The sequence below is a fragment of the Squalius cephalus genome (genome assembly GCF_949319135.1).
Source record: "Squalius cephalus genome assembly, chromosome: 20".
Lineage (NCBI taxonomy): Eukaryota > Metazoa > Chordata > Actinopteri > Cypriniformes > Leuciscidae > Squalius > Squalius cephalus.
In genome coordinates this window covers 17843197-17857270 of record NC_137141.1, presented here as the reverse complement: position 1 = coordinate 17857270, position 14074 = coordinate 17843197, and the positions used below count along the sequence as shown (strand labels likewise).

The window sequence follows — 14074 nt, the reverse complement described above, 5'->3', positions numbered from 1 at the left end:
TGGAGCTTGACCGATGTGGTTACAATAAACTGCCATTGTATGGAAAAGAGGTGCATATAGCCTATACAGATTCTTCATAAGATATGTTCCACAGAAGGACATGAGGGTGAGTAAATAATAACAAAAGCTTCTTTAAGGACGATCAGTTTCACAGTAAATCAATTTGACTTCTACTTTAAAATGAAGACTTATCAGTGGTTTTCATTTTGCTGTTTCTGTATTTAAAATCTGCCTCTCGGTGATGTGACAGCAGACGAGGTTATCTGTTTTCCTGCTTACATATTAATATGAAAAGATGCCGTCTCGACTGCTCCAGATGTCTCTGCTCGCGGATACCCTCGGGGCCATCGTTATACCCCGCGCGCGCACCTGTCACACACTCTGCTCCCGAGCTCGGTCCAAGCCGGAGCGAGTGAGTGAGCGCGTGTCACTCAGCAGCTCCACCCCTCCGGTAACTACACCCAGCTCACATCCGACCGAACCCGCACATCAGAGACGTTCACCGTTATACAGGTATCCCCTCAACGTCACTACCGTGGCAAAAAGTTATCTTAGGTGTTTTTGTTGGGATTTTGAGGGAACTTACGTGGACTTGGTAGGGTGTAAAAGGTGAAAATGAGAGTGAGGACGATTAAGATGACGGAGTGTAGCTGGACGTACTGGACGCTGTTTTTTCTCGGCGCTCTAGTGCCGCTCCCAGCGCGCGCAGATATCACTTGCACCTCGTGCTTAGCTCCAATACGCCGAAATGAGGCACAAGTGCAGACAACGGCTTTTGTCAGCCGTGATTTTGGAAGTGTACCGGACGGCAGCACTGATAAAAACTGGAAGTGGGGAATTGATGGAGCTCAACTTTCCCCTGAAGCGCACATAAAGTCTCCTTCTGTGTCCTGGAGAGAGACACCGGAGAACTTGCACGTATCCCAAGCGGAACGGACGAGCCCAGCTGAGGAAAAAGACGGAAAAGTTTATCCAACAAGGTTTCCTGAGGAAATCAAAGTAAACAGTAGGGAAAAGCGCAGTCTGTTTCCGTCTGACAGCGCGGCCGGTTCTCGGTTCGAGTTCAGGCGTACCGGAGGAGTTGACGGTTCCGGGAAGAGTCCGAGGCAGAATGAACCACACCTGATTACGTCCACCTTTGCGTTGTCTGGAGATTCTGTTCATAACCAGGCCATGGTGCTGTGGTCCGGACACAACAGCAGCGTGAGTTTAGACTTTATCCATGCATCACATTTTAGAGAGCCATAATTATGATATAGGCTACTTGTAAAGTTAAAACTGAGCAACTGGGTCATTTTATCTGTTGTTTTATTGTGATGGACTGTAGTTCACGCACACGACTGGTGCGTGGCAGCTGCAAAACCGTGCACGCGTCACCATTTCTTTCAACACCGCTCTTTCTTTATTGTAAAAAAAAAAAAAAAAAAAAAAAAAAAAAAGAAGAGGAAAAAAAGAAAAAGAAAACCCTCTCTTGTGTGTTTACGGACAGAGACTGCAACCAAGCCGTATCATCCAAAGAGTCGGTGCAAATTCCGCGTGCATTTGACAGACCACGAATTAATCCATGAATGAAATCAATCAAAGTCAATCTGTCTCCCCTTAGCATTCATTTCTTTAATGAATGTCTATTTTCCATAAATAATTATATTGATTATTGGAAGCCACTAGTTCTCATTTAACACCCGTCCATTAATTTTTCTATTATTTAATGAATTAAAGTATGATCATAATAGCCTAATTTTGCTTGTCATTATACTTTCTCTGAAACTCTTTATTTAAATGGCAGATTTGAAGTTTTGCATGGAAAGCATTTGCATTACTGTGCCTTATGATTTCATGTGATAAACAATACAATAATTTTGTTTTTAGTCTCCCCTAACATAGACATTTGCCCCTACACCCGATTAACCGTTATGTTTACTTCCTTACTATGCAAAAAGAGTAGGATGCCAGAATGTGTAGTATTTATGAAACTGTAGGCAAGCAATACCCGGATGACCTACTGCATCTGCTTAGATACTGAAGTGTGCAGCTAGTGGACACTTTTCTGACCCATAAGTCCACAGGAGCTGAGAGAAGTAGAAATATTACAATAAATTGTCTCAGAATTGTGAGCCAAGTGCTGTAGATAAGAAAGTTGTTTCTTGTGGCTAAATTGTTCATATTTAACACCTTGTGTTTTGCGGGTGTTGTTAAATCATAGGTCAAAAGACAATGTCAACATGGTGGATGAAGTATAAAGATGCAGTTTTTTTCTTTATCATCAGATAAAGATGATATACTGCATACTGAAAAAGTACAGGATTTCGGACACAGCTTTAGTCTGATTTGCCAGATCATCCTCTTTGGTGTTTGTTGTCTTCTTCATTAGGGCATCTGTTCTGGGATGCAGATGTTTCAGATGAACCTGCCAGAAATGCAGTTTAAGTGAACACAGTGTACAATTCAGAAGAATGAATTAATATTACTTTAATATGACTGTCATTTATTTGCCTGGCTGCTACACTTTACTTTATTAACAATCAATTTCTTTCATCAATAATCTATTTTGCTGCATCTGCTAGAGACCTACATCTCTAGCACCCTGGGTCCTCTGCTTGTATTTCTCCATATGCTGCTGTGGTTTGAGTGACGCCTTTTTTTTTATATCTTTGGTAACCCGAACTCATTCCTTTTCCTTCACAATTTCTGTGCCTCATCTGAAATATAAATGACTGACTCTGTCAGCATACTTTTTAGATTGGCAGGGTAATACCTGCAGAATTTATGTATGTGTGTGTGTGTGCGTTTCTGCCTTCTGCTGATGCCATCGGTGTATCTTTTACCAAACCGCATGAGTGATGTTTTTGCGACGCCACAGATGCAAACTGAACGTCAGAGAAAAGATAGCATCCACACAAACTCTTTCTTCCTGTGTGTCACTATCTCACCCTGACATATACACATTTATGCATTGCACATAGACATTTGTTGTATTGATTTGGCACATTTGACACTGCTATCCATAATGAACCACCAAATTGTTTAAAGGATAACGCACTCAATAATATGTTAAAAAACATCATACACAATCATGACGTTAAATGAAAAATGAGGCCCATATGGTTGTTTGAAAAGATCCGTTTAGGAAATGATGTTAGCATGAGAAGAGATGACACCGGTAGCCTCTCAGCGGCAAGCAACAAATGAAGCCCTCTGTCATGCCAGTTTTCATCAAATGTGAAACCTTTCCTTTTGCTTCCTGTAGACACTCTGTCTTATTACCACACAAGTGATAAAGCTAATGTCTGGCCTTTCACACCTCTGTTGGACCTCACTCAATCCCTGACACACACACACACACACACACACACACACACACACACACACACACACACACACACACACACACACACACACACACACACACACACACACACACACACACACACACACACACACACACACACACACACACAGTTCTATTTGCACACAAGGATGCATTGGGCAATAATAATAATGACACTTTTTACTGTTACAGCCCAGCCTGCCTTAATTCTGCAATCTTAAAGGGATAGTTCACACAAAAATGAAAATTGTCAAAAATGTACTCACCCTTATGTTGTTCCAAACCCATAAGACTTTGGTTAATCTTCAAAGGTTTCTGTCCCTCCATTAAAAGTCCAGGTAACGGAAACTCAAAAAGATAATAAATGCATCATGAAACAAATCCATATGAAGCGGTCTAATCCAAGCCTTGTGAAGAAATATGATCGCTTTATATGATGAACAGATTCTTCAATTTTAACATAACCAAATTACATTTAATTTCATATTAAACAATGCAACATACATTTATCACTTAGTCTAACGCTTTCAGATATTAAAAAGTAATATATTTGTATTTAAATAAATAGGTGTATTATATGCACATGTATATTAAATGTAAGTATGGTCATTTCTATTGTATTTATTTACAAACTCCTCTAATATGCAAAACTCAAATTTCATCTATTTGTGATGATTTTGCAGTGTGTACCAAATGAATGAATTTTGTGAAGTGAAGTGAACTTCAATAGATATCCCCTACTTGGTGAGTAGGACGCAGTGAACACAGATTAGGGACCCTGCCATTCGCAGATACAGTCTGCATTTTATGATGGTACTCATTTGGCAACTTACTTGGCTCGTGTTTTACGCCTTTCAAATAGAGTAACGTTTGCATGCAAGGATTTGCTTTATTTTGATGTTAGTGGCTTTAGCGACCAAATTGATCCACATCGTTCAGCAGTTTTCCTGAAGAGGAGTGAGTGTGTGTGTGTGTGTGTGTGCAAGAAACTGTGTGTTCTGCTGAAAGCATACTCTCTTAGGCCTAATGTCACTGAAAGCTGAAAGCTTTCACTTTTGATTCACGACAACTGAGAGGCTGTTTGGCCGCTTTCTCAATTGTAAAAACAATCAATGAAAATCCATAAAGATGATGGAAATGCAAGAGAATAATTTTGCTGGCCCTGCAACGCCTGCCCTTGGGTCCTGATCCATAGTTTGCCCTCCAAAGTCCACGTTGACATTTTCTCTGAGAGGAGCCCCCGCAGAGCAAGAAATCATTGTAAAGGTGGGGTTTGTGTATTTCGTTGTCTAGACAAAACGGATCTTATGCAAATGTGGCTAAGGAAGCACATCTCCAGGGGAAGTCTCTCCATGGGAGTTTGATTGCGATCAAGCAGTGATTTTAGAGTTTAAAAAAAACTTTCCGGCCTGCTGTGAGAGAATCGCAGATTATGGCTGTACAATCATAGGTTGCACAGGGTTTATTTTGTTTGCCTGTCTGTAGCGCTCAAGTTTCATGTTGATGCTCTGTTGATGCCCTACAGGAAGATAGCAGTCAACTATGTCCAAGTGTGGGCTTGTGCATGCGTTCATGTGAAATTTTGCAAGGGTGTGTGCGCATGTGTTCATGCGAGTACACATGGCCTGCGGAGAGCATGAGGGATGTCCTTGAGTTTGGCTGTCCATCCAAATGTCTACACATCCTCCAACAATTTCACTCTGGAGTGACAGCCAAAGTGTGTGTGTGTGTGTGTGTGTGTATGTATGTGTGTGTGTGTGTTCTAGACCTGTGTGTCTTTGTGTCCTATCTATCTCAGGGCAGCAGAGTGGCTGAGCTTGTAGCAGTACACACTCTGACTCGGGGACACATCAAGCCTGGTTAGTTTTAAAGGACTTTTCAATATTAGGGTGGTTTGAGAGGAAGTCAATGTTTTAGTTTTGCGGCAAGTCACTGCTGGCACTTCAAAAAAGTTTATTTAAAAAAGTACTATTTTTTTTTCAATAGTTTAAAAAAATATGTAGAACATTGGTGCACCAAGGCTGCATTTATTTTACCAAGAATAAAGTAAAACAATATTATAAAATATTGTTAAAACTTATATATTCTGACCGAATACTTCAGAAATCATTCTAATATGCGGATTTGGTGCTCAAGAAACATTTATTATTATCAATGTTGAAAACCATTGTGCTGTCTTTCAGGATGGAATAGAAAGTTCATAAGAACAGCATTAATATATAAAAAATATATATATTTTGTAACATTATAAAAAATCTTTATTGTCCATTTTTATCAATTTAATGCATCCTTGCTGAACAAAATTATTCATCTTTCTGTTCCCAAACCTTTGAACTGTATATTAAAAATGTTTATATTCCCTTTTCTTTCATTTGTTCAAAGATGATGAAAAATGATAGAAGTTTCAACAAACTATGCTTTAATACTAAAATTAAATTCTTGAATGAATGCTCATGCAATCTAAGGTAGAGTTAGCCTACCTATATGTTTTATATTAGCCACCGCCATAACTTCCCAAAACTTACTAGTCCAGGTGGGGATTTTACAGCTTCTGTCCAACTGTTTACAGACAGCAAGTCATATCCATTTACCTGAATCATATGATCAAGTGAATCTGCACATTAATTTGTCACCTAATGTGCTGAGCTGGTTGCATAACCTCAGGATTTATTCTCTCAAACCCTGAAATCTCATAATCATTATTAGAATCTACCAGAGCAATGCGAATATATTTTGTTAAACTCCATGTTTTACAGATTCATGTATTGTGTCACTTACTAATCATTTTAAAATCCTATGATTTATGAGACACAGCCATTCCAAAGTATACGAATATCCAGTACCAATATAAATTTGAAGCTAAAATAATTTGTCATTTGCTCAGCACAGAGATTTATGGACAAATTCAAGGGAAAGTGGAAAAAACAGCCCAACTCTTAACATTTCTGAAGCCAAGGATTATAAATATCTACAATTAAAAATTCTTCCTTTTGTCATTGTAAAAAATATCGTTGTAAAGCTTGACAATCTTTTAATATTATGGTTCCTTAAAGTCATCCTTAAACCGAAATAATTAGACGTGTGATACTCTTGATCTTCTTTTCAGGTTATCCTGCTATATGCACACATTTGCAAAACTCCATCACTCAAATATTTGCTGAAACTCACAAATGTGGTGGTGATGGTAAGTTCAGTCAAGCTCAAATTTCTGACTGTCACTTCTGTAAAGGGGACTGCAGTACAACACTTTGTGCCAATTCAGTCATTTAAATCTGATTATGTTTTTGTTTATCTGTAAATGTTGCTTCTTTAAAGGGGTGGTATAATGCCCTTTTCACTAGATGTAAAATAAGTCTTTAATGTCCCCAGAGTGTGTATGTGAAGTTTTAGCTCAAAATACCCCACATATATTTTATATAGCATGTTAAAGTTGTCCATTTTTGAGGGTGAGTAAAAACGCACCGTTTTTGTCTGTTCCTTTAAATGCAAATGAGCTGCTGCTCCCAGCACAGAGGGCGGAGCTTCAAGAGCTTGTGTCCTTTTGCTTCACTCAGACATGCACTGAAAATTTCAAAAACTTTTAGCCTTTTATGTTCAAACCGGAGTCAGAAAGATAGAGAGACTCAAGAAGAAGTGACAACATATAGACACCATTTCTCAATGGTTAGTTGATGAATTTATGTAGCTTAGTTATCTTCTAGTCATTGATTAGCATATTCTGTCTTGATAATCTATAAATCACGTTCCCGGGGGGTTTGTGATGTCACTAACCCGGGAAGAATGTTGTGTATTCCCTACCAGCTGTTTGTTGTAGTCCTTAAAAAGCAATTTTTAAAAAAGAAAATATCTTCCTTTGCTTTGAACTTTGAGCGTTGTAACTTTGCAGATGTTGTTTATGCTCAAACAGCAACATTACACACTAACTAAAGTTAGAAAAGTGAAATTATTCAACCACCCCTTTAAATTCGAGGTTGACCAAAAATGGATTTTCAGAGGTGGGAAGAACATCATATTTCTGATTTATAAAATCTGTATATTGAATGTGCTAAATATGTCCTTGGTCTTTCTATAGCCTTTTACCCGTGACAGGCCATGACATGCATAGAGCCTACAGAAGTGCAAAATGTATGAAAACTCAGGTGCAGTTACAACCAAAAATCACAATAAACCCAAATCCCAAAAGAATCCAGAAAAAAACAGTATAACTAGAAAATTTTACATTATATATGGATAAGAAAATGAAGCACAAACAGCTTAAATGACTTCAAATAACCTCCCTTCTCTTTGTTTTCATTTGTCAAAGTGAACATGAGTAACTCAATGGTAAATCATGCTCATGTGGTGTTTTTTTTATAACATTCTATCTATATTAATAATTATACAATACTAATAATATTAGACTATAAAGAGTGATGGAAATGTATGTACTACATGTAAGATTTATGATTTCTTTTTCCCAGATGAAGTTGTATGTGCTGACAGGGCACATTCCCATATACTCTAATTTTCTTGGCATGCTTTGACTTTAATTTAGTGCGCTTTATGATTATAATCAAAATAACTAAATATGCATTAAAGTAACAGTAAAAATAAAATAGTGAAACTATGAAAATAGTTAGTTAACGAATAAAGAATGCAATATATTTTATAAACTAGGCTATATTTTATTTTGCCCCTGAGTTTCAATTTGGGTCAATTTTAGAGGATGTATGAAGTCAGTTTGGTCTTCTTTCTGAATTATATCTTTATTGATTTGAAATTTAACAAGCTTAAAATTTTTGAACTATATTTCTTTCAAATAAACGCCATTATATAGAGACGTTTTCGACACATAGAGTTGATTAAGTGTCCAAATACATTTTTGGGGCCACTGTATATCTCAATAATAAAATGTGCTCAATAATAATAAGATACGTGAAAGCGCCCATGTACCCTTCACATTCAAATGTATGCAGACCAGTGACCTGTTTTTCCTTCCAATGGGATTCGCAGTGACAGATTTATTCATTATGAGCCATCCAGGCTTTGTCTCAGTACTGAATATTAATGAGCATGCAGATTAATTGTGGTCATTGTACACTTTCCAGGGATGTAGAGAGCAAGTGTCAGAAGTGACCTGGAGATGAGAGATGAGAGCATTTGTCATTGGTCTTTAGAGAGTGTGTGTGCGATTCTGTGTGTGCAAGAGTGCTTGGGTATTGTGTGTGTGTGTGTGTGTATACGTGTTTGGCACTGATGTGTGTATGCCTGTGAATGTCTTTGAGACCTGTGTGTATCCGTGTGTGTGTGTCTAATTATTGGTCTGTAGAGAGTCAGCTTGTCTCTCTGTCTTTTTAATTAAAGGCAGAGGCAGCGGAGGTCGAGTGGGTATCCAGACTCTGGAGAACGGCTGTGAAAGACATGGAGAGGAGCAAAGGAAGCCAAAGAAACAAAGGAAGTCAGATCAAAAAAAAAAAAAAAAAAAGCATAACAGAGGTCACAGAAAATTTAGAGAGCAGGCTATTATAACCCAATTCTGCCACAGAAAGGAAGTGACATCACAGAAACGGTGTTAAGAGGGAGCAGAGATACGTTCAAGTCAAAGTAAAAACCCTTCGGTGTCTTTAATGCTAATGACGCAACTTTTTTTTTACTCATTCTCTTTGTTTTGACTTTGTTCAGATGACAGCTCAGTTCAATCTATTTTTACCTCAGTGGCAAAACTTTCACTCATATTTCTAGCCCTTTAACCCCAGTGACAGCTTGTGCTAATGCTCTGTGTCAGGTCTGAAAAAGAAATCTCCTCTAAAAGGCTACATCCTTTTAAAAATGACTAACACCTCTGTTTAACATTTTGTGGAGAGGAGCCATTAATATTTATCACTTTATATGGGCCAATAATCTCACAGCATGTTGTTCAGGGAGCTAAACAGCTCATTGTTTATCCTTTTAACATCTGACTTTTTATTAGAATGCAAAATATTAATAATACTTTTGTTTTTGCTCATTGTTCATATGATGTGCTGCAAGCAGTCATTATAGAGGAAATTGTCAGTCTAACTCTGTAATTTTTGTTGTTGTTTAAACAAACTAAAATGCTCTATAGATAAATATTACATGTAGGCTCTGTTACACAAGTAACTCTACACTAGTACAAAACCATTAGGGGGTGCAGTTTACTTTGATTTTCCTTAAAATAAATAATTTCACTTGATTAAATTAGGAGCATTATGATATCAGTCTATAATTCAGCTTTTGTACGCCTTAAAATATGAAAAGCATTGCTTAAATATTAAGTAGCCAGTTAAAGTGGTTTCCTTTTTTACCCTGTTCAAAAGTAATTTCAAATGTAATTTAGGTTAAATCTATTACTATAGTTTTGTATTTTTGGAATATATATTTTTTAATTGAATATAGAAGAACTGGTAACTCTACAATAAGGTCCCATTAGTTAACAGTTTTTTTAATGCATTAACTAACAATGAGAAATTAATTTGTTACAGCATTTATTATCCCTTGTTAAAGTTAATAAAAATACAGATGTTCATTTATGTCACCTCAGGTCCATTAATTAATGGTAAAATATACAACTTTTAATTTTAGTAATATATATTAACATTAACTAAGATCAATGAATGCTTTAGAATAATTTTTCAGTGTTAGTTCATGTTAATTAATGTAGTTAACTAATGTTAACAAATGGAACTTATTGCAAAGTGTTACTGAAGAACTCTACACCATAGTTTAATATCAATATAATTTGATTATCTTGGCTCATGCATCAGTTTGGTTTAGGGTTTTTTTTTTTTTTTGTCACTAGAAATGTTTACAGTTTTTTTTTTGTTGAGACATTTAAGACAGCACCACTTACTTGTGTGTAGGATTAGCATTGGCCTTCTCTGCATGGGTGAATAGTTGAGATCTGTATCTCATAGGGTTCTTCAGTGGTTTTATTATCTTTGAGGTGACATGGTCTCACAGGACAGACAGTCCTATTATTGTGGACAAAGAAACACTCAAAAGCACATTGATTTTGTGAAGGAGAAAAGGCTTACTTCTTTAAATGCAGATTCTATTTACTGCTTTTTTCTTTTACATGCAGATACACCCCCTATACATCAAATGGTCACTGAAGGCATTAGTCTGAAGACTAAAGGACTAAAATTGGATTGTTTTAAGAAAATAATTTTGACTTGTCTCTCTGTTAAACTAAATTGTGCATTTATTTACGCATTGTAATGCTCTTACAATGAAAGTCTAATTAGGTCATTCCACTGAAGTGTAAAACCTGCATTCATGTTTAAGCACTTATACATGTAAGTGTTTTAACAATACATTGTTTTAAAAACAGCATGATGAATTGTATATTTTTAATGTTCCAAATTAAATTCCAATGCTGTATGATTGCCATATAGACTTTTTTTAACTGAGGAGAACAAGTCTACATTATTGTCTGTTGTAATCAGTCGCATGTCACAGTTGTTGTCAAAAGAAATATTCAGTTGTTGGCAGAAAGGGTTGTTTCATTGTTTCAATGTTGTTCAATTGGGCTTCCAAACAAAGCTATCTGCCCATAGCAGAAAAAAAAAGTAAATGCACCAAGAACGAAGTATAGGCACGTAGTTTTGAAACATTTTAATTCTTATTTAGTCTTGACAAACCAATAACTCCAGTCCAGATCTCTGGGTTCAATATTAGTCCACTATGTTTCGTTAGAAATGCCACAAAAAGAAATTTAATTTTAAGTCTGTCAGTATATACATCAATAATCAAAATGCTCTTATGGGTGGTTAAATGTATAAGAAATAAACACATTCCTGTTCAGTCAAGCTGTTCTGTGAGTCCTGTCACGTGCTTTAGTTTAGAAACATTGCACATTAGTCTAAAGTTAGTACATTTAGAGAATTATTGATGTATTTTCATATGTTTACTTAAGCTTTCTTGGGTAAACTATATTTATCTTGCTTAGTAAATCACGCATTTGGAAAATCCTTTCAGCTTTGTGTTTGTTATAGTTTTTTTTTTTTTTTTGACAGCTAGATGATGATATTTTCATAAAGCATTTATTTAGCTGTCAACGAAATTTTTACTTGTTCTTACTGGCAGTTTAATGTGTTTTCTATAATGGGTTGCCCTTGACATTTATGTACTTTTTTTCATAAAGTATGCACACGTGCAGTCCTTGCATATGGAATACCATTGTCATTAGTATTAATGTTTATTGAAATTCAACTCACTGTATGTTGTTTGTTGACAGTGAAACGGCTCTGAATTTAATTAAGATATGGATGTTTATTTCACGTGATACCTTTCTCAAAAATGAGTTTTAAGAGGACATCTGTGAATACACTATCATAAGTATAGCAAAACACAGTACCCCTAGTACGAGCTTTATGGTTATGCATGTGTATGTATGTTGGCAGAAGCTCATATGCCAGTAATTCGTCTGAAAAACGGAGCATGGAACATGACTTAAGATTCAAGGAGTTTTGCAACCAAAACACTTGCCCAGTTCTCTAAGCTGTAGAAACACTCAAAAATAAACAAAGCAAAAAGTACAAGCACAAGAATACAATATAAAGCCGTATAGCTGCACAAAATGTCTAAGTTTGGTTACACATAAAGATTTATATATGTGTGTGTTTATGTGTATGCTTACATGAAGGTTTCTTTTTATATCATGCAGTAAAATAAACCTCCCAGCTGTTGCCAGCGTTATGAAGGCTGCTGCCCTCAGCAGAAACTTTGTGCACAACGTGTGTATGTGTGTTGTGTATGAATGTGTGCGGAAATGTGCACCTGCTTGCGCTCTAAGTGAGGATCATCTCTGAGGGATATCTATGAAGGTCATTTATATTCATACATGTATATTCATATGCAGATGTGTACTTGAGGATTAAGTTTAAGGAGCGGGATAATGTACAGAGTTTTATTATGGTCCTGTGTGGCCCCCAGGCCTTCTGTTGAATAAACACAAAAAAAGATCCAGAAGTGTGTGAAAATGATTGAAATTTCCAGCGAGGCAGAATCGAGCTATGCAATGATTTGTGGTTTTTCCAAAGGCAAAGCAGTGAGCATTAATAAAACATAAATATGAATAAGTATTCTCCTTTTCTAGGTGTGTATGTATGTGTGTGAGAGCACACATCTTTCGCTTATTTGACTGATGAGAAAATGCGTCTCTCCCCAAAGCGCAAACTCATTCTTGAAATTCATCTATTGTGTATATTATCCCCATAAACTCTATTTCATGCTAAGAGTGTCTGCAGTTCTAATGATGCTGTGAGAACTCTGACATAGTCGCAAACACAAAATACAGAGAGTCTTTCATTTACCTTGATGGGTTATCATTAGAGTATGAGACCCTACAGCCCCAAATAAACCCCTGGACACAAACACAAACATGCACTAAGATTTGATTACTCCCGCTGAATTTATGATACTTCCATTCAACATCCCCACCTTTTTTATTGTTATACTATATTCAGATATATGAAGCATACAGTAATACAGCTGTCTTTTATAATAAACCATTTAAAAAATCAATTCTACTTTTTCATTCCATCCCTTCCCTCCATTTTGCAACATATTTTAATGTCTTGAGGTTTATTGATTCATATGGCAGCTTCTAAACACGATACTCAGAGAGCAATAGAAGACAAATTGAGGAGGAAACACCATGAAAGGGAATGAAAAGAGAGGGTAAAATGAAAAAGTAAGGAATGTTGGATTGATATTCAGCACACTCCAAGAACACATTGAAACTGATTGTTTCAATTCCACTAGAGCTAAACTGATATATTATACCCCAGTCTGTTCATGATCACTGGATTTATGAGAGAATAAAGATTCCTCTGTCCTTTGTTTTTTATTTAAATTGTGAGCATAAATTTCAGTTTGGCACTAACTCCGCGGGTGTATTACAGTACACAGAAACAAATTAGTGCCAAAAATACTGAGATATGAGCTGTGAAGTCCACCAGAGAGAAACAAAAGTCACAATGTGCTGCATGACTCCTTTGAGAGCAGAATGGCAATGAAAGTGCCTCTTTGCTCTGCCGAGAAAAAGTATTGCAATGGAGAATTCAGTGTTTTCTATGGGTTCTGTAGAATGTTCAGTGCTTTCCTCGGAGAGCATTGAGCTGTAGGAATACCATTGGAACAATGAGCAGGTAGTTCCATTTCATTTCACCATTTTAATTGATTTCATCTGAGTGTTTGAAAACAAAGTCTCTGACCGAAAACTGACTCAGAACATATAGACTTTTTAATCATCTACCCGTGTTAATGTGATTTTGTTGTTTAGGGTTTCGGAAACGGTTTTAATTATGGGCTTCATCAAAATTACCACTTAAAATGGGTCTTCATGTTTACTTGATTTGTTGTGTGTGCAACCCCAGATTGCCGCTGTTTGCTCACAGGTATGCAGGTGGTATTGCTAGGTTATTTAAAAAAAAATTTGCCTCAAAAAACCTGCTGGTGAATCATGAACCTCTATAGTCTGTTTTACTCTCCAATAGGGTTGATTGTTATACTGGCACTAAAAAAGTAATTTAGCACATTTTGTTACCTGGCTCAGTCAACAATGGTCTGCTCTTTAGCATAGTTTGGCATTTCAGCCATTGTTACTTGATTCATTAAATGTGGTTTTTTTTATAACGCATTTGTGTTTCAAATCTGACATTATCATTTTGTAGTTTAGAAATAGAAAAATGAAGGCAAGTAGATTACGACTCTGTTTACAAAAGACATGGATCTAGGGTACCA

General features: G+C 36.5%; 1 protein-coding gene across 1 annotated transcript in view; it reads left to right on the top strand.

The window, feature by feature from the left end:
* The first annotated feature begins 267 nt into the window (after window positions 1-267).
* sorcs3b (sortilin related VPS10 domain containing receptor 3b) overlaps window positions 268-14074 on the top strand; it is a 54603-nt gene continuing 40796 nt past the window's right edge. Inside the window, exon 1 of the mRNA XM_079852639.1 lies at window positions 268-1203. Within this exon, the coding sequence (XP_079708765.1) occupies window positions 616-1203 (588 nt within the window). The 5' untranslated portion in view covers window positions 268-615. The remainder of the gene's footprint in view (window positions 1204-14074) is intronic.